Source organism: Chlorocebus sabaeus, chromosome 25 (genome assembly GCF_047675955.1).
Source record: "Chlorocebus sabaeus isolate Y175 chromosome 25, mChlSab1.0.hap1, whole genome shotgun sequence".
Classification (NCBI taxonomy): Eukaryota; Metazoa; Chordata; class Mammalia; order Primates; family Cercopithecidae; genus Chlorocebus; species Chlorocebus sabaeus.
In genome coordinates, this window is record NC_132928.1 from 49,311,092 (window position 1) to 49,332,970 (window position 21,879).

Below are 21,879 nucleotides of genomic sequence, written 5' to 3' on the forward strand. Positions count from 1 at the left end.
CCCGGGAGGCGGAGCTTGCGGTGAGCAGAGATCTGGCCACTGCACTCCAGCCTGGGTGACAGAGCCAGACTCCGTCTCAAAAAAAAAAAAAAAAAAAATAGTTCTGTACGTTCCTCTGGGCGTACTTCCGGTTTCACTTCATAGTGTCTACAAACCACAGTGTCAAATGCACAGCTCGGCATGAGAACTGGGCTAAGGCGCGCCCCGCACCCCCCAAACACTATTATCAGGGCCCGGAGAGGTGCGGAATCCGAAAGTGTGGAGAGCGAAACACGCAGAGGAGTGATTTCACTCATCAGTCACACGGTAGGGCGCGACAGCCCCATCTTGCAGTTTTCCATTATTCAACACAGAGCCCAACGCGCAGGCAACAGATTCGCGCGCAGGGCTGTTTGGGGGCGCTTGAGGCGCACAATCCGGGGCAGGCGGAACCTTAGTCCTCAGTCCCGCGTTTCCCGCGACTCCGCTCTCACCGCTACACTACCACATAGACGGCCTCCTTCCCCCCACCCCCGGGGGCCCATGCCAGTGCCGGGCTCCGGAGTTCGGGACTGCTAATTTCAGCGAAACGATTAAGAGACTCCCGAACAGCGGACGACACTCCCTCTCCTCCGGCAGGGAAAGGTGTCCAGCGTAGCGTCTCCCACGCTTCCCCGCCAGCCCAGAGCAGGCCCCACAAAAGCTCACGCCGCCGGCGCGCGTGCCGCCCCGCCCCCACGGCCAGTAGCCAGCCGCGCCCCGCGCTCGCCCGCCCCCGCCTCCCTGGCCCTCGACCCTCGTTCCGTTGGAGGGGCCTCAGGCGAGCACTAGCGAGCCGTTGGCCGGAGGGAAGCCGGAGGAGACAAGGTCGACTGGGCAGAGCGGCAGAGGGTCGGGGAGCCTGCTCTGCACGCCCAGGGAGTAGAAGCGGGCAGGGAGCAGGGTTACGTGAGGGAGCGCGCCGCGACTGAGCTTGGGTCCGACTGGAGCTCAGGCTCAGGACCCAGACTGGTGGGCCAGGCCTTCAAGCCGGCCTTACACCCGATCCAAGGAGGACACACCGGACGCAGAGGGACGGAGCGAGCAAGAAGACATGGCTTCATCATTCCTGCCCGCGGGGGCCACCACCGGCGACAGCGGTGGAGAGCTGAGCTCAGGGGACGACTCCGGGGAGGTGGAGTTCCCCCATAGCCCTGAAATCGAGGAGTCCAGTTGCCTGGCCGAGCTGTTTGAGAAGGCTGCCGCGCACCTGCAAGGCCTAATTCAGGTGGCCAGCAGGGAGCAGCTTTTGTACCTGTATGCCAGGTACAAACAGGTAAAGTAGCAGGGAAAGGGTGGATGGGGGAGAAAGATATGGAGCATCATCCTGAACGTGGAAAAGATGTTTGCTTTCCTAGGAGTGATATTTATTTAGCTGGGCACTGGACACTGTTTTTCTGTTTTTTTTCTCTGACTTATTCAGTGATCTTGCGTTTTACCAGCTTAAGAACCTTTACAAAATGAGGATAAAATAAGATTTATCATTCATTTACTCTTTCCAAAGGGCCACATTTCCAAATATGGTAAAGTTAATTAAACTATATTGAGATCCAAGAATATAATAGGATTGTAATAATGTGATTCAGGGCTGGGCGCAGTGGCTCACGGCTGTAATCCCAGCACTTCGGGAGGCCGAGGCGGGCGGATCACCTGAGGTGAGGAGTTCGAGACCAGCCTGACCAACATGGAGAAACCCCGTCTCTACTAAATTACCCAGGCGTGGTGGCGCATGCCTCTAATCTCAGCTACTCAGGAGGCTGAGGCAGGAGAATCTCTTGAACCGGGGAGGCGGAGGTTGCGGTGAGCGGAGATCGCGCGCCATTGCACTCTAGCCTGGGCAACCAGAGCGAAACTCCGCCTCAAAAAAAAAAAAAAAATAATAATAATAATGTGATGCAATGCAAAATACAGTATTGCAACTTTTGTGATTTTTATAAAATCCTAAATATCTTTGACTTATGTTTTCGTTGAATATGTCTTCTTTTCCATTTGATACAATCTAAAAATTTGAGAGCTATGAACACCAGATGAAATAATGCCCTTCTTTTACAGAAAAGGAAACTGAAGGCCACAGAGTAGGCAACTTGCCTAGGGTCATACAGATATATCAGTCAGAACTGGATTGTAGCTCCTGACTCAGTCTAAGGCTGTGAACTTTACCTGGAAATAGGGAGATGTATAGACATGTTAATTTATAATTCAGGTTGACATTAGTTCGGTACCAGAAGGGAAATAATTGCTTTGTCATAAGCAACATATATTTGTTCAGCAGCTTTTATGTGCAAGACACTTGGATATAATGCCTACAGAGAATGCAGAGAAGGAAAAACATGACACTCACAATTTTTTTTTTTTTTTTTTCCACAGAGAGTTTGGGTTTTGCCACATTTCCCAGGCTGGTCTTGAACTCCTGAGCTCAGGCGATCCACCTGCCCAAAGTGCTGGGATTACAGGCATGAGCCACTTTGCTGGCTGACACTTGTTTTTGCTTTTTTTTTGAGATGGAGTTTCGTTTCTGTTGCCCAGGCTGGAGTGCAGTGGCTAGATCTTGGCTCACTTGGCCTCCCCGATTCAAGCAATTCTCCTGTCCCAGCTTCCCAAGTAGCTGGGATTACAGGTGCCCGCCACCATGCCCGGCTAATTTTTTGTATATTTAGAAGAGACAGGGTTTCATTATGTTCACCAGGCTGGTCTTGAACTCCTGACCTCAGGTGATCTGCCTGCCTTGGCTTCCTAAAGTACTGGGATTACAGGCGTGAGCCACCGTGCCCGGCCGACATTTGCTTTTAAGAGACTTACAAAGTACTTGAGGAATCTAGGTTTGAACACACCTGAAAAATTGCTGACAAGAGTTAAATAACAGTTCAGGAAAATTACAGCTCTTTGGAACACTGGAGGAAATGAAAATTCTGGATAATAGCCTATTTTGTTTTATTAAAAATGTGTAACCTTTTTTTCTTTTTGCCTCTTGACATAGTTACATATTTTCCCCTGTATTTGTTAAAGGAAAAATAAGTTGGGGGAAGAGGCCTGCTGTATTCCTTTTTTTTTTTTAACTAAAAAATTTTTTTTAGAGATGGGATCTTGTTCCGTTGCTCAAGCTGGAGGGCAGTTACACACTCATAGCTCACTGCAGCCTTGAGCTTCTGGCTTCAAGCGATCCTCCTGCTTAAGCCTCCCGAAGTACTGTTATTACAGACATGATCCCCCATGCCCAGCCCCACTGTGTTCTTAAACTGGATATACTAAGTAGAGATGAACCTTGTTTTAAAGGTTGATGTTCATTATTATGAATGTCAGTTAAACATTGACCTGAGAGATAAAGCCGTAGGAACAAATGGTATAAATTATAGTGCTGAATGAAAATTACCTCCAAGTTGGACTTGGAATTAACTTTCTGGGAAAAGTTCTTGATATCTGTTTTCTCTTTGGTCGTTTATTATACTTTGTCCTAATAACATTAGAGTGAAACTTTTGATTATTTAACAAATACTTACCGAGAATCGTATTAGGACCTGTAATATGTCTGATGATTCTCTGGGCAGTATGAGACTAACTTTCCCCAAATTCCCTAGAAAATATTCTTTTTTCTTCTAGGACATATCTTTATTTATTGATGTCGGTGTCGTCATTATTCAATATTCTATTTCTAAGTCATGAGTGAACTGTAGTCACCTGTCAACTTGGGAACCATTCTGTCTCAGGTATACTAACTTCATTCAGATAATATGAAGGAGGAATGTGCCTCATCCTTTCAAGAACTTGACTTTAGGGTGTGTAGAGATATTCTGTATCTGCAAATAAAATTCTGCATTATTAGGAAATAATATGCTTGCTTAGATACGACACTGGGCCACAGTTTTCATCAGTCTCCTAAATATTTTATTTTTGACAAAATTCTGAGATAACATTAAGAATAGCATCTTTGATAGAATAATAAAGTTGAAAGCCCAATATCATTTCTGCATATTGTGTCAAAATTTATCATAAAATAACATTTTGTATTCAGAATAGCAGCATATTTTGTAGGCTGGATGAGGTTGTTGGCAGGAAGATAATAAATAAGCTAAGATATGAACCTTATTTTCTCAGGGAGAACTCTAAATTTACTTAGCGTCATAGCTTTATTAGTCTCAGATAAGCCTATGGCTTCAAAATAATCTTTCAATAAAGTTTCAACAAAATCAAATGAATGAACAGTTTTTTGGTCGCTCTCTACATCAGCCTACGCTCTCCCTCCTAAAGATAGCTAATTGACAGTTGTGAAAACTGGAGAGTAATGAAAATTTGTGAATTCCTGTTGACTTCATGAGATACTATTTAATAATACTTTTTTTTTTTTTGAGATGGAGTTTTTGTCTGTCATCCAGGCTGGAATGCAGTGGCGTGATCTGGGCTCACTGCAACTTCCGCATCCTAGGTTCAAATGATTCTCTTGCCTCAGCTTCCTGGGTAGCTGTGATTACAGGTGTCTCTCACCGCGCCCGACTAATTTTTGTATTTTTAGTGGAGATGGGGTTTCACCATGTTGGCCATGGTTGACCAGGCTGGTCTCCTGATCTCAGGTGATCCGCCCACCTAGGCCTTCGAAAGTGCTAATATTACAGACATGAACCGCCCAGCCTTAATACTACTTTATTAAATATTAACCCTTGAGTCAAGTCTTAAATTTTGTGTGATGAGATGGGAAGTACACACAAAGTACTTCTGCTGCATACTGAATTATGTTAACTATTTTGAGGAAAAGCACTTGTGTAATTTCTGAGTTGCAAAATGAACTATATACTTTTTTCCATTTTTACTTAACAGAACAACTCACAGATAATTATACCTACTCAAATTTGGGTATTTGGCAGGTAGTTTCTTGAAAATGAATGAAGTAAGCCTGTCACTTCAAGGAAAACAACTCAAAGTATTTGTTGCCAGTAATAACATTTGAGCTTTCAAGTGAAAATGAGAAGTTTGAAAAATCTGTATCTGCCACCATGAGCTTGACAGCTTCCCAGTACTTAAAAACTTTTTTTGATGAGATAAGTGGTGACAGTCATGAATGTGAACGTTTGCTATTATATCATGAAATGTGTCAACATTTGAAAAGTCTGTGTAACTCAGTAAACCATATTTTCTAAATATTTCATGGAATGATGTTACAAATCATGTGTTGATAAAAGATGCCTTTCAAAGTGCAAGTCAGACCAATGGATTTCAGTGTTAACAGTATGAAAAATTCATTGATATGAGTTCAGATTCCTCATTGCAACTGACCTGAAACCACCATCTGTTAGGTTTTGGCATAGTATCAAAGAAGAATATCTACAACTATCTCAAAATGCTGCTAAAATACTTCTCTCTTTTCTAACAACATATCTGCGTGAAGCTGAATTTTCTTCATATACTTCAACCAAAACAACATATTGCAGTAGATTGGATGCAGCAGTAGATATGCAAATGCAACTGGCTTCTAAGCGAGACATTAAAAAATTTAAGAAATGTAAAATAGTGCTACTTTTCTCACTAATTTTTTTAGAATATGTAGTTATTTTGCATAAAATATTATTTATGTTAACATCTAATGGATTTATTATTTTTAAATGAGCTAACACACATTTTTTAAATGTCCCAGTTTTAATTTCTAATATGGTAAATATTGATAGAGATAACTCATATAAATGATGGCTCTTTAGGATCTTGAGAATATAAAGGGATTATAAGACTAAAAAATTTGAAAACTGCTGCCCTAAGTTCCTTTTTCATGGTCAGAGGTGGCTTACCATCACCACATGTATCTCATATCCAGGGCAAAGGGAAAGGGGAAGACAAACTCCTTTTCTTTTTAAGGAAGGTATTTGTATCACTTTTCCACACATCCAGTTCCCAGAACCTAGGCAGAAGTTGGATGGCCATGTGTAATGTTTAGCTGGACGATCATGTGTCCAGCTGAGACTTCTGTTACTACAGGAGAAGTGGAGGAGAACTGTTGGCATTTGTTTCTGCCACTGGAGGGTGTCTGGATAAAAAAACAAAAATAGTTATAACTGCTATTTTTATGACGTCTTGAAGTTTGTATAATTTATCTCATGTAATATTTCTAACCGTCTGGTAGTTCATGTGATTTTAGAGAGTCCAGAATTGAATCCCAGACTCTATTTATCATTTAAGACAGAATAATGTAGTAAAGGGGTATTGAACTTTGGAGTCAAACACTCTTGGATTTAAATCCAGACTATGAATTCAAGAATATACTAATGTGTGAACTGAGACAACCCTCCTGAGCTTCTCTATCTTCATTTATAAAATGAGTTTGTAATGGCATACCTAGCAGGATTATTTTTTGACCCATTCGAGATAAAATATGTGAAGTGTTTGGTCTATGGTGATTGTTCAAGAAATGTGGCTCCTTCTTACCCTTTCTTCTTTCTGTTCCATCATAACAGGGCTGCTTCTATGTAAGTATACATTTTAATAACAGCAGAGGGCCATGTGATTAATTGCTAAGCAAATGATAGGGGTGGTAATTGTTATGAATTCAGAGGTAGATGAGATCATTGTAGACTGAAAGAGTTCTTAGAATCTGAAATTTGAGTAGAACTGGAAGGTCGTGCAGCATCTTAAAAGTTGAGGAAAGAAGAAAAGGCGTTTCAGGTGAGTGGAGTGACAAGCAAAACCCTGAACTAGGAATCCCTAAGGCAGTCAATAGATCATTCTGGTTAGATGAAGGCATCAGTTAGATTTTACCAGAATTCAAGTGTGGAAGAGTAATGGGAGATAGTGGGAAAATCCCTGAGAAGTAGATAGGTGCTGTGGATGAGTTAAGAACAGTTACAGGCTCTATTCTAATAGAAAGATGAGACTTTACACAAAACTTTCTAATACATGGTAGAAAAAGTGAAAAGTACCATAAAAGATACATAGAATAAATGCTCTAAGAGTTCATAAGGAAGGAAGATGACTTCTGGCAGTGGGAATCAGGGCCTGTATAGTGAATTCTGCACTTGTGTGAATTTCATTTATGCTTATTCTCAATGAAAATATTCACTGTACAGTTTAACTACAAATGTCATTTGCAGATTAAAATTAAGTATTGACCACAAACAAAAGATGATAAGACTGTTGGAGAAAAATAGAATTGTATTGTTGAGAACCCCTGAAATTTTTTTGCATGGCTTTTGGCATCCAAATTTATATTGATGAGTTTCTTAATAGGGCATTTTAAAAGTAGTACACTTTTTCCCCTGAAATTTTGGAGAGATAAAATGCTAATAGAGTTATGAGAATCAGCATGAAGAAATAGTGTTATGAATTCTGATAAATTATAAATTCTAAACCTTATTAATTCTGTGTTAAAAAATTCTTTATACATGGTAATAAAGAGTGTATAATGTATATTGATAACTTGTCTTATGTAAATAGTCTACTGACTTCGAAATGCAACAATTTATCACAGTTTTTCTGTATTACAATATTAGATAATAGTTGTTTTATGCAGTAAGCCAAAGTAGCCTGTATGCAATGTTTGATTCTGTTTGGGTTTTTTGTTTGCTTTTGCAAAGAATGTTAAATTTTGTTATTCCATGTAGGTGCAAATATTTTCCAACCTATGGTTACTAAATATACATAATACATTTGAAAAGGAAAAGTTTCCCAGACGTTTCTTTGAAAAATAAGTTCTTGATTTTCCTTCCCTCATTTAGGTCAAAGTTGGAAATTGCAATACTCCTAAACCAAGCTTCTTTGATTTTGAAGGAAAGCAAAAATGGTAAGAAATTCTTGGAATCTTTAATGAGGTTATTGGAAATGGTTTAGGTGTTTAGGAATTAGAAAGCAGTGAGCTGATTAAAGAATTATTTTTATATTAATCTCTCTCTGCTGTAGACTGTACTAATGACAGGCAATTGGGAGAGAGATTAAAGAAATCTACTTTTAGCTAAGTCTCCTGAAGGATTCTTATGCTAGCATGTTGGAATATAAGTGGTTCACAACAGACATACATGCCTCACATTTTAATACGTAAGAGAGTAACCATGAGAGCTATTGCTTGAGATTTTCCTTTCCTGTCATTCAGCCCCTAATGGATCACCACTTCTCCCCTATCCACTTCTCCCCTCTGGAGGGATTTTTGGAAGAAGGCCAGAATGATGGGAAGGGCCGAACAGCAGGATAAATCTCCATTTTTCATCCTTCTTCCCTGTCCCAGTTTCATCTCCCTGTCTCTTGCTACTCTTGTGTTCCTTGCCCCACCCATGCCCACGGTAAATAACAGCTTACAGTACTCTTGGGAAGAAGGGAAAAGTTCAGTGAAAGCCAAAACCAGATACTAACTTCTCTTTTTCTCTGAATACATAAAAAAAGAGTATACTTTTGCAAACTTTTTAAACTTATAATCCAGAAGTTCCCTCTTGTCATTTATGAGACCTTGTCTTCTTTTACCTTGTCGAAGTGAAAAAAGAAATTGCATACAACTGGGAATCTTAGTTATAGAAGGGAAGGCTTTGGAGCATCAGCCCTGAAATTAAAAGAAGGTTAGAAGGTAGAGTTAAAAAAGAAAAAACGATAAAATATGGTTATAGAGAGAGGAAGTGATAAAATATGGGTTCTGACTTTATATTCTAGAGCAGTCCCACATAAAATCTGGTCCCCTGGATACATTTCCTGCCTGCCAACTGTTTGTTACCCAGCTGTAAGGAGGTACAGAGCTTGAACCCAGATGTAAATCACTTATGTCACTACCCACACTGTTTAGTTCAGCTGATTTTTTTTTATATAGGACAGTCTCAGTGAAGGAAGCAGTGCATTGATTATATTTTTGCACAAGTTTTTTGGTTGATGATAACCAACAGTTCTCTGGCATTTTATTACTGTTCTAAAGAATACCTGATGTTAACGTTTACGATGAGTTTTTGGTCATAATTTATGAAATTTTATAGCTTCATTTTTTTTCCGTGCTTTGCCTGTTTCTCCATTGTTTTTAGCAATTAAAAAAATTTAGATTTTATAGCCACCATAATAATTGTTTAGGCAAGAACAGCAACAAATGATAAAATATTAGATGACAAAATATTCTGGAACTATTGGAGAAAAAACTATTGAGGAAAACTGTTGTTAAAATGCTAGGTAAAAAACTATTGGGGAGCAAAACCATGGGTTACAGGCTGACCCACCATTTACTTTTTAATTATGAGGGAGAAACCTGACAGATACTGCCGTTACCAAGCCATGAATCTTATTGATGATAGGGCAGACTGACATCACGTGTCCCCAGTGTGATGCGTTGAAAAGGGCATGTCACCTATATATTACTCTGCTGAAATAATTTAACCCAATTCTAATTATGATTAATCATTTCTGGCAAGAACACTATGTAGGTAAGGAAACAATTAGACAAATTCAAATTGGGAGATATTTTATAAAACAGTTGGACTCTTAAAAAATACCAACAATATGGAAGACAAAAAGGCTGACAATACATGAAACTCAATCCTGTGTGTGGATCTTGATTGGTTCCTGGTGTGGGAGAAGAAAGCCATAAAGGACATTATTGGGACAATCAGGAAAATCTGAATTATAGCCTCTATATTATATAATAGTATTGATAAATTTCCTGAGTTTGTGTAGGCTGATCTATTAAGGGATGAAGTGTTATGATACATACAAGTAATTCTCAAGGAATTCAGTGAAAATAAATTTAGAAAACCTCAGAAAGATGTTATATTCATCATAGAAGCAGGAAGGTAGTGAAAAAAAATGTGGGATTGAGTTCTTTTTGACAGCAAATCAGGGAAATCGAGAAACCCTCGTTGGAATTAGAAAGAATTGGCAGGGAAAAACCAAGAAGGAGGCCTGTCCTGGCAGCCTGCAGAGGGTGGGAAAAAAAAAAATGATTCAAAAGGAAGCTCAGGACTAAAATGTTGCTTTTGCCATTTATATTGTAGGAAGTCCCTAACTTACTTATTAATATTCTTTAGTTGTTGTTTTTGCTTTTTGCTTTTTTTTTTTTGAAACAGAATTTTGCTCTGTTGCCCAGGCTGGAGTGCAGTGGTGCCATCTCAGCTTACTGCAACCTCTGCTTCCCAGGTTCAAGCAGTTCTCCTGCCTCGGCCTCCAGAGTAGCTGGACTACAGGCGCACACCACCATGCCCGGCTAATTTTTGTATTTTTAGTAGAGATGGGGTTTTACCATGTTGGCCAGGCTGGTCTCAAACTCCTGACCTCAGGCGTTCTACCTGCCTCGGCCTCCCAAAGTGCTGGGATTACAGGCATGAGCCACCGCGCCTGGCCAGTGTTCTTGTTTCTGCCCTCACCATCCCTGACTTTTAAAGTCCCAGACTGAGTTCCCAGGATCAGTTAGTAACTTATAGATGAGGTAAGAGCAGAAAGGGAAGGTGGATTTCTTGTATCTTAGTAAGAAGTTTGATGCATTTTCCTTGGGAATATTGTTTTCTATGTGATGATTAGTTTCTGTATGACCAAAATCCCATAAGCACAGTTAATTTATGAGAATAATCTGTATTAGTCTGTGGAGCATACATCTGCAATAGGGGTGAAAATTGGTTTGAGGAAGTTATAAAATCTTAGATTACAGTGATTTGTGGTTTTCCAAAATTTAATAGATATGCAGTGTATCTGTGTTTTTAAAATTTCATAGGGGAGGGTGATTAGGAAAAAAAAAAATGTCTGAAAAGACTTCTTAGGTAGGGCAATAAGGTTTGTATAGCTCTAGACAAACGTTAATGCAAAAAGACAGAACTTCTGTATCCATAACTTATTATCTCTATATTCCGAGACCCTTGAAATGTGCGTGCAATTTTTTTTAATAATAATAAGAAAAATGCTATTTATGTTATTTGCATAATGACAGGCCATTTTGGATATTCCATATTGTAGGGAAGCATGGAAAGCACTTGGTGATTCAAGCCCCAGCCAAGCAATGCAGGAATATATTGCAGTAGTTAAAAAACTAGATCCAGGTTGGAATCCTCAGGTAAGACTTAATGATTATAAATAATACTTTCCAAAAACTTACGATCCTTCTCTGAAATAAATATCTAAAACTAAGCTTAGTTTTAAGCAACATGCTTAAAGTTTTACTTTCTTGAAATATTATAAAGTTATTGTAATATTTATCTAATAAAATAATTGCTGGCCAGGTGTGGCTCACACCTGTAATCCCAGCACTCTGGGAGGCCAAGCCAGGTGGTTCACCTGAGGTTCAAGACTGGCCTGGCCAACATGGTGAAACCTTGTCTCTACTAAAAATACAAAAATTAGCCAGATGTGGTGGTACACACTTGTAATCCCAGCTACTCTGGAAGCTGAGGCAGGAGAATTGATTGAACCTGGGAGGCTAAGGCTGCAGTGAGCCAAAATCGGGCCACTGCACTCCAGCCTGGGCAACACTGTGAGACTCTGTCTCAGAAAAATAAAAAAAAATTAATAATACTTAAATAGTAACATAACCAGCTACTGATGCTGAGAACTTCTCTGAGTTGCAGAGTTTTTGAAAGCAGAAGAATTTGAATTACATAAGAATTGGAAAGAGTTTAACTTGAGATTATCATGCTGGAAAAAATGTTACTCTTGGATTTCTTTTTTATGATCACCTTTTATGCAAGGGCAAAATGCTTCTTATTAAGGATAAAAGATAAATAAGACATGATTTCTGCCATTGTATAGTTTAAAGTGTAATAGAGAAGGTAAAACATATCAATATATATAATCTTTAATAGTATAAAATGATAATAATGTAAATGTTAGGGAATCCAGCAGGAAAAGAGATTGCTTTGGACTTTGGAAGCATTAGATATTGTTCACTTAAATATACCCTGTTTTTCTCATATACTTATTGGAGAACATCTAGAAAAAATTTAATAAAGGTGAGGTCACTATTTAAGAATATTGTTAAATGATTAACAGGTATTTCAGTGAGATAGAGGTTGCATTGTACCACGTAAAACATGCAAATTGAATTTTTTTCAATAAAAACAATTAGGCCAAATATTTTAGCAGTTAATGAATTAAACAATTTTCAATGTTTTTGTAATAATTACATGGGTACATAGTTGTTACTGGTATGAAGGAATTTGTTCCATTAATCATGGAATCTTAAAAATCTCAGACTTGTTAGGAACTTTAAAAGATTATATATTATGACATATTAAAAATGTATCTTAAGAGTACAAAGTGGAAGAGATAACCAACTTTGGATATCTTTAATAATATGACTGCCTTTTAGAAGTCATTGAAAAATTTCCTTCTTTTTTTTTTTTTTGAGATAGGGTTTCTCTCTATCAGCCAGGCTGGGGAACACAGTGGTAGGATCTTGGCTCAATATAACCTCCACCTCCCAGGTTCAAGTGATTCTCCCACTTCAGCCTCTGGGACTACAGGTGTGCACCACTACACCTGACTAATTTTTTTATTAAAAATTTTTTTTTTTTTTTTTAGTAGAGATAGGGTTTTGCCATGTTGGCCAGGCTGGTCTTGAACTCCTGACCTCATGTGATCCACCCGCCTCGGCCTCCCAAAGTGCTGGGATTATAGGCATGAGAAATTTCCTTATGTTTCTGATGTGCATGAGTCTTCATTTTCAGAAATTTTCTATTTTTTATAAGACCAAATATGCATACAAGTATATATCTCAAGGTTCTGAGGGCTTAAAATCTGAAAATCAGTGGTCAAAACAGGTGCCCCCTGAGCTAAACTCAGCCTAAACAACTGTTACACAATTTTAAAAATGAAACAAAACTTGAATATGAGTGCCTTTAGGCAGAGTATTTTTCAGGTCCAGTCACTGTGTTCTCATCCTTCCCTGTTGATTTATACAACACTATTGCTGATGCTTGGCCTATGAAGGCATTTGAGTTTATGAATTCTGATAAATGACAGAATTTATGATTTCTTACCTTCAGTACTTTAGTAAAATTTCGTTAACTGTTACTCTTAAAATGCTTGCAGGCCAGGCGCAGTGGCTCACACCTGTAATCCCAATACTTTGGGAGGCTGAGGTGGGTGGATGATCTGAGGTCAGGAGTTCGAGACCAGCCTGACCAACATGGTGAAACCCTGTCTCTACTAAAAAATGCAAAAATTAGCCAGCCATGGTGGCAGGCGCCTGTAGTCCCAACTACTCGGGAGGCTGAGGCAGGAGAATCGCTTGAACTCGGGAGGCAGAAGTTGCAGTGAGCCGAGGTGTGCCATTGCACTCCAGCCTGGGCAAGAGCAAGACTCTGTCTCAAAAAAAAAGGCTTGCAGATTCCAAACAGGTGTTAAGAATGCTTTTTAAAAGTGTCTAAATCTAACCTATTGAGCATATACTTGAGTAAACCAAGCAGAACCAAAGGCACTTTCATATTCTTTAATTAATTATTTAATACGTTAAATAATAAACTTAAAAAAATTAATATATTATTTAATACATTGAATAACATTAAGATATATTTAACATTATTCTAAAAGTATTTTAACATTGGAATCCAGTTGTAAGGAGGAATTTTATGTTTTATTTACATTTTAGTTTTTAGTTCAAACACTCTAAGCTGGTCCCCTTTGACTCATAGCTTTTTTTTTTTTTGTCTTTTAAACTGTTGGGAGGCAGATCATAACCTCCATCTCAGAAGAGACTTGTCATTTAGTTCATTATCTTTTAGGTTAAAAATTTTCTTTTGATATTCTAAAAAAAAAAATAATAAGAACAACACTCATTCTGAATGTGCTGAGTTCTTTTTTTTTTTTTGAGATGGAATCTCTATCACCCAGGCTGGAGGGCAGTGGCACAATCTCAGCTTACTGCAACCTCCACCTCCCAGGTTCAAACAATTCTTCTGCCTCAGCCTCCTGAATAGCTGGGATTACCGGCGTGAACCACTGCACCTGGCCTGAATGTGCTGCGTTCTTTACATGTATTGTCTTTTGATATCTTCACAAAAAGTCTTCACAGTTAGAAACTACTATAATCTACATTTTAAAAATGAGGAAATCCAGGCACAGAGAGATTTAGTAACTTACCTAAAATTAGCCAGCTAAGGCCAGGTGTGGTGGCTCACTCCTATAATTCCAACACTTAGGGAGACTGAGGCAGGAGAATCACTTGAGGCAAGGAGTTTGAGAGCAGCCTGGGCAACAAAGCAAGACCCCATCTCTATTTAAAACAAAAACAAAAAAATTAGCCAGGCACGGTGGTGTGCGCCTGTAGTCTCAGCTACCTGGGAGACGAGGTGGGAGGATCCATTGAACACAGGAGTTCAGGGTTGCAGTCAGCTGTGATTGCACCACTTAATATTTTGGATTGGCAGTGGGTAATTGAAACCATGGAAAGTGTGGATAAAGGAAGGCTACTGTATAAGTATACTATAATGATCAAAATGAGGAATTTTAACATTGATTTAGTATTGTCAAGTCTATAGTCCATATTCGAATTTATCGTTATAATGATAATGTCCTTAATAATGCCCTTCAAAGTTATTCTTCAAATGCTGATCCATCTTCTAATGCAGGGTCATGCGTCGTATTTAATTGTCATGTATCTTTAGTCTCCTCTAATGGAGCAGTTTCTCAGCCATTTTTTTCCCTTTCTTGCCCATGATACTTTTGCAGATTACAGGCCAGTTGTTTTGTAGAATGTCCCTTATTTTGGGTTTGCCTGATGTTTCCTTATAATTACAGTTAGATTATACATTTTTAGGAAGAATAGCACGCAGTTGTGTCCTCCTCAGTACATCATACCAGGAGGTACATGATATATGTTTGTCCCAATACTGGGATGTTAACTTTGATCACTTGGGAAAGGTGATGTCTGCCAGACTTCTCTACTGTGACGTTCCTATTTTTCCCTTTGTGATTAATGGAAAGTTAATTCCTTTTGTAATTAATTAATGAGTACTTTGTGGGGAAACAGTTTGAGACTATGTAAATATCCTTTTCCTAGTCAGATTTCACCCACTAGTTTTAATATTTGTGAATTATTATTTTTTAACTCCATAATTTTGCCTTCATTTGTTATTTAGCATTCCACTGTAAGGATGGACTTTCCCTTTCTGCCCATTTATTCATTGTCGAGAACTTTCCTCCCATTTTTAAAATTTATTCATTGTCAAGAACTGTGAAAGGTCTGAGATTTTACTCTACCTGGAAGCTGGTCAGTTAGCCTGTTACTGTTTCTTAGATGCTGGCAGAAAGCATAAGACTCTTGGGTCAGAGCCAAAGGACTTTATTATTCATGGCATCGCAAACTGTATCAACTTCATTTGGTTTGCATTGATTATTTTGTGTCCCTCAAATCCCACAGGGATGACGCAGGTGGTCCTAGCTGAATTCTTACATATGCAGTGTATTGTGCTCTAGGGAAGGAGCACTGAGCTATGGGGATTGACCACTTTTTTAGCAGGGAAGCAAATCTGATTGTTGTCAGGGGATGGAGATACATAACCTCATCCCTGAAGATGGCTTCCTGCATACACAGGAAGAAATGGCCCAGGTAAAGAATGGTCAGGGCCTGGTCTATTGAACCAGAATGAGTAGGGACACTCAGGGCTCATGATAGATTGCCTCACTCAACATTCATGTATTTATATCAATTTAGACTCAGATTTTTATTCAGTGGGATATAATCCATTAAGATCATTATCTTTTTGTCTACTGGGAGTACCTTCAAGATGGTTCCTGTATTTATATTGGTATAGACTCATGGATTTCTCTTTTATTCAGTGAGGTATAATTCATTAAAAGCATTTTTTTGGCCACTTGGAGCTTTTTCAAGATGGCTTCTATGTCCTTTTTGTTATGTCCCCATCATTGAGCATTTTCTTAACTTCTTGGCACAAGACGTTAGCAGTACTAGTTTCCTAGGGCTACTGTAATAAAGTGCCACAGACGAGTACTTTGTGGTTTAAAACAACAGAAAATTATTCTCTCACAGTTGGGGAGGCGTTGGAAAGAAGGTGTTAGCAGAGCCATGCTCCCTGCGAAGGTTGTAGGGAAGAATCATTCCTTGCCTCTTCCAGCTTATGGTGGCCCTGGGCATTGTTTGGCTTGTGGCAGCCTAGCTCCATTCTTAGCCTCTGTCTTCACATGGCCTTCTTCCCTATGTTTCTGTATCCAAATCTCCTCCTTTTTCTAGTAGACACTAGTAATTGAATTTAGGGCCCACCTTAATCCAGTATGACCTTATTTTAACTTACATCTGCAAAGATCCTGTTTCCAATTAAGGTCTTATTAACAGGTCCTTGGGATTAAGATTTGGGCATACCTTTTTGGGGGACACAATTCAACTCACTACACAGACTTACCTGATGTTTGCCCTGCCCATCCCTGGAATTGGCTGCTTCTCTTTAACTCTTTAGTAGAGAATAGTATTTAGAAACCAAGGTCTGGGTGCTCGGGTATGTTCATTGCTACTGGAGTGTCATTGCTTCTAGGCCCTCTCATAAGACAGACCTAAAATTACATACCCTCAAATGTATGTATCTGTAGATACACACACACTTTTTTTTTTTTTTTTTTTTTGAGGCAGAGTCTTGCTCTGTTGCCCAGGCTGGACAGATCTGCAGTGGTGCGATCTCGGCTCACTGCAACCTCTGCCCCCCGGGTTCAAGCTATTCTCTGCCTCAGCCTCCCAAGTAGCTGGGATTACAGGCACCCACCACCACGCCCAGCTAATTTTTGTATTTTTAGTAGAGACGGGGTTTCATCATGTTGGCCAGGCTGGTCTTGAACTCCTGACCTTGTGATCCACATGCCTCAGCCTCCCAAAGTGCTGGGATTAAAGGCGTGAGCCACCGCTCCCAGCCATACACACACACATTTGTATATACATGCATACATGCATATGTATGTATATGTATACATACATAGATACACATGTTGAATACACATTCATTGTAGACACAGACATATGGATATGACACAGACATGTGTATACATGTATTAATAGTTATGTAACTCTCACACATATATGTCCTGTATCAGTATTTATATATTTATCTACTTATATACTAAAAACTATAAGTTTGATATTCATACCTGTAATTTCATCCCAGTTCTACAGGGTACATGCTAGCCTTCCCTCTTTCATATTTGTAACTCCTTTCTCCAACAGAACAACCTTGGCTCCCAGTATCCTCAATATAGTTACTCATTTGCTTAAGTCTAGAATATACAGAAAGTAGTTTCAGAATTTCTAACCTATACCACTGTGAAAAGAAAATTTACCAATAAAGTTCTCTATAGGAGTCTTTCTTTGTTTTTTTGGGCAAAATTTATGTATAGTGAAATGTACAAACATTAAGTGAGTAATCCAGTGAGTTTTGACAAATAATAAGGCAGTTTTGTAAAAACTTTGGTGAAATTGGAAAATAACCGCACCCCAGTCACCTTGTTTTTTTGACTACTACTTAATTGACTCAGTGATCACATGGAAGGGTAATATTTTCCTTAGTGTGAATGCCCTGAGCCATAAAGTAACCCTGTTCTAAAGTGGCTTCCTTGCTTGTAAATAAATAATGTTGACATGTAAAGCAGGACCACCAAACTGTAAGTCTTGGAGTAATTTTAACGTATTTTCCACTCTGGACAAAAAGATGTATTTTTTTATCCCTGATAAATATTAATAGTTCTAGAAGAGGACATTTTCCAAATTAAAGATTTAGGTATTTTTTTTCGTAATTCCCAGGTAGTATCTGATATTTTCCATAGCTCTTTGGAGAAGATTCTTGTTCCAAGATGCGTGGGTACTATTTCTTTTGAGTCCTGTTATACAAAAGCTTTTAAGTACTAATAGCAGAATGATTAAATTTGAGTGTATTTGGTATCTTAGTCATATACATTAGGCAAAAACAAAAAAGCAGCCCATTAATGGCATTAATGATCTCTCTCCAGATCTCACTGATTAAAAGATTAATAGTATGTATTTTGCATATATAATTAAAATTTATCCTAATCTATAATAGATTACCATTTTATATTGAACCAAATGTAAAATGAGGCATTTTGTTCTTTTTTCTACCATATATTAAGGTGTTATTGATACCAGTCAGTCATTTATTTCACACATTAATTTTATACTTACTGTGTGCAAGTTGTAGTTCTAGGGACTGGGGATTTAGCACCGAACACAGCAGAACAACCCCTGCTCTTAGGAAGCTTACAGTCGGACAGAGATAAATAATAAAGTAAATATTATAGTAAATATTAATATTGTATTAGTAAATGTTGTGGTGTCTTAAAAAGTGATTAGTACTATGGAGAGAAAGCAGAGAAGAAGGATAGGGCACACAGGAGGTAGGGATACCTTCTTAATTTAAAATAAGATGGTCAGGGGAGGCTCACTGAAAAGGTGACATTGAGCATAAATCGAAATTAAGTGAAAGAATGAGCTATACAGGGGGAAGAATATTCTGTATAGAGAAAACAGCCAGTGCAAGTCTCTAAAGTAAGATCATGCCTGATGTGCTCTAGAAACTGCAACGAGGACTGAATATATATGAGAACGAGGGGTGGAGAAATAGAAAATGAGGCAGAGTTGGGTACATGGTAGAGCCTGCTGTAAGGATTGTGGCTTTTACTCTGAATGAGAAGCAAAATATACTGATTGTAAACTTGTAAAAAGACTTAGGTATTCCTCCACATTGTCCACTAAATAATGTTTTCATGAAAATAATAGGGCTTATGGAAACAAAAATTCAGACAGTGTGGAAGAGTAGAAGATGAAACTTAAAACAAGTGCCTTGCCCCACACACTTACACACACTTTCAGTCCCATTCCCTAGAAGTATCTTTTCACTTGTGACTGTTTATGTAGTCCTGCAGAGCTACCTCCATAACACTGAGCTCTAAATTCTTCTTTTAAAAAAGGGTTTTTTTGAAAATGAAACCTTTGTCTGATAGAAGAAGGTTAACTTAGTTTCTGCAATTCCACTTCTCTTTGTTCTCTACCTCCATTTCTACTCGCATCTGGTAAAACCTTAGTGACCGCCAGAGGGAGCAAAGTTCATTATAAATAAGATGCAGTTTTATTCTTGGGAATTTCTAGTGTTTTCTGTGTGTTTCTGTTAATACCTTGGTTCTCTCTCTTGCTTTTTTTTTTTTTTTTTAACTTCTTAGATCTTTAAAACTTTTATATTTACTGGGGATCTTATTATTAGCTTCATTTCTCTTCACCTCCCTGGCCTGATGATGTTTAGACTAGGATCCATTGTTATTTGTGTGCTGTCCGTGGAGATAAATAGCATAGATGAGAGAACTGACACCCTCCTTTCTTTAGTTCTAGCAGCCAAATAAGTGGTTGTCTAGCTGTCCAGTATCCATCTAGCCTTTTGCAAAATTTGCTGCTATTCATCTGTGGTTTTTGTAACATCATCTTAGTTATCTTTTACCTGTAACAATTATTGAAAGAGTAGATAAATTTTTACCTGTTGTTTATGCTTACCTGTGAAGGCAGTCATAACTTTCACAATTTATATTTTAAAAAATAACTAGACAGATTTGTTTATTTTTGACAAAAATTTACCTTTTACTTTTTTCTTGTTCATATCTAATTTTTGCTGACTATAAGGTATTACATTGAGGTTCTCTAGCTGCCTTATGCTAGAGAATAATTCTTTAAGTTTTATTTTCTCATGTATTAAAACTCTTATCTCAGAAAGAAATTCACCTGACTGTTGAACTTGATAGTACTCCATCCAGCCCATAGGCTCTTCAAGGCAAGGACCGTGTCAGATTCACCTTTGTGTTACTATTCACCACCTACAAAGTTCAACACAGGTGCATGCCATAGAGGGTACCTAGATTATTCTAATTTCCTTCTAATTCTCTTTTCCAGGGTAAATAACATGAATCCCTTACATTTCTCTCTTAGAGTGTGTTTCCAACCTTCTTCTGGTTTTCTTTTGTTTCTTCAAGTTCCAGGGCATAACTTATGCTCAGTATAAGGGGAATACTTTATTTAATTTAATTAGCATTTTTAGAGCATATAGGTATGTAGGATGCTATTAGCAATTCCTGAAAAAAGCTACCTGTGAATAAATAGAATACTCAGCATTTGTGGTTAAAGACTAACAGTGTTACTGAAGAGATTAAAATATATACAAGGAAAGTGAATTTTGAATCAAGATTTGAGTATGGTAAAGGCCACTTTTAAGGTAATAGAAATATTATAAAGCACAAAATCTGCATGATTAAGTATTTTTTTGCCCAAAAATTCAGCCTGTGTTGATGATTTTCAAAACTGTGTCTCTCCCTATCATTTTTGCAGTTTTAACCACAGCCTATATTGATTATAAATTTATGTTTTAGCCCTGATCTTTTCTGTGCTCCTGATCAGGGCTTAGGGTTTTTAGACCAGGGTCACAAAAAAAATAAAAAACAAGTGCCTTCATGGGCCAGGCCATTAGCATAAATGAATGAAGTGGGTTTTGATTTATATAGAGATAATCACAAAGCTGTGGTTTGCAGTGAAGTGCATGCCTTATTTAAAGAGGGGAATTGGACCTTAGCTCAAGCCAGTTATTGCCATGAATGCTCAGTAGTACCAGATCTGATATAAAATCTCGATTTCTTTTTTTTTTGAGACGGAATCTCACTGGGAGTACAGTGTTGCGATCTCGGCTCACTGCAGACTCCGCCTCCCGGGTTCCAGCGATTCTCCAGCTTCAGCCTCCTGGGTAGCTGGGACTACAGGCACATGCCACCACGCCCAGCTAATTTTTGTATTTTTAGTAGAGACGAAGCCTCACCATGTTGGCCAGGCTGGTCTCGAACTCCTGACCTCAAGTCCGCCCACCTCAGTCTCCCAAGGTGCTAGGATTACAGGCATGAGCCACCGCACCCAGCCTGAAATCTCATTTTTTAAGTGACATCTTCTGATTTTTTTTTTTTTTAAGTTAAACATAATGTGAGCCTAATCAAGTACTTCTACAAGCTCCATTTGGCTTGAAGAACTCTGCCTTTTTGGCTTTGAGTTTCATGTGCTGGAATACTTATTGAGCATTTCTGTTTAGTGTTGCATTGGCACTTCCAACTCAACAGGTCTAAAATAGAACTCATCAACTCTCTACCCGCTTTACCCTGGCCTTCAGATGCTTTCTTCTCCTTCATTGCTTATTTAATGGTACGGCCATATACTGAGTTCATTCAAGTGAGAAACCTAGCAGTGATCCCTGAGTCTCTTCTTACTGCTTTTTCTTAGTGACCTATTTAATTAGTTACCAAGTATCACTGATTTTATCTTTTAAGTAATCTACACCTATCTCTTTCTATCCCTACTGCCTCTGTCTCAATATATCATCATCTCTTGCCTGGGCTGTTGCAATGCCTCCTGTATTCTCTTTGTTTTGAGTGTGGTCCCTCTCAATTCTGTCCTCCACATTGCTTCTGAATTGACTTATTTGAATGTATACCTGACCATGTTTTCCCCATTTAAAAGTGGTTCCCCTTTACTTACAGGCTAAATTAGCATGACATATAAAGTCCACCATAATCTGGTTTATATTCACACTTAAGTCCCACCTATTTATCTTTCTTCATCTTTTATTTTAGATTCCAGTACTATCAGACTGCTTGTATTTTTTGCTTGCGTTTTCTTTTTTTCTTTGGTTTTGAGACAGGGTCTGGCTCTATCACCCAGGCTGGAATACGGTGGTGCGATCTCTGCTCACTGCACCCTCTACCTCCTGGGTTCAAGCCATCTTTCCACCTCAGCCTCCTGAATACCTGGGACTACAGGTGCGTGTCACCACACCCAGCTAGTTTTTTGTATTTTTAGTAGAGACGGGGTTTCGCCATGTTACCTAGGCCAGTCTTGAACTCCTGTACTCAAGCAATCCACCCGCCTCAGCCTCAAAGTGCTGGGATTACAGGCGCACCTGCCAGACT

General features: G+C 38.7%; 1 protein-coding gene across 1 annotated transcript in view; it reads left to right on the top strand.

Annotated features, from left to right (window-relative positions):
- The first annotated feature begins 253 nt into the window (after positions 1 to 253).
- Positions 254 to 21,879, top strand: part of ACBD6 (acyl-CoA binding domain containing 6) — a 205,527-nt gene continuing 183,901 nt past the window's right edge. The window contains exons 1-3 of the mRNA XM_007989309.3: positions 254 to 1,294; positions 7,710 to 7,774; positions 10,900 to 10,996. Coding sequence (XP_007987500.2) covers positions 1,073 to 1,294; positions 7,710 to 7,774; positions 10,900 to 10,996 — 384 coding nt within the window. The 5' untranslated portion in view covers positions 254 to 1,072. The remainder of the gene's footprint in view (positions 1,295 to 7,709; positions 7,775 to 10,899; positions 10,997 to 21,879) is intronic.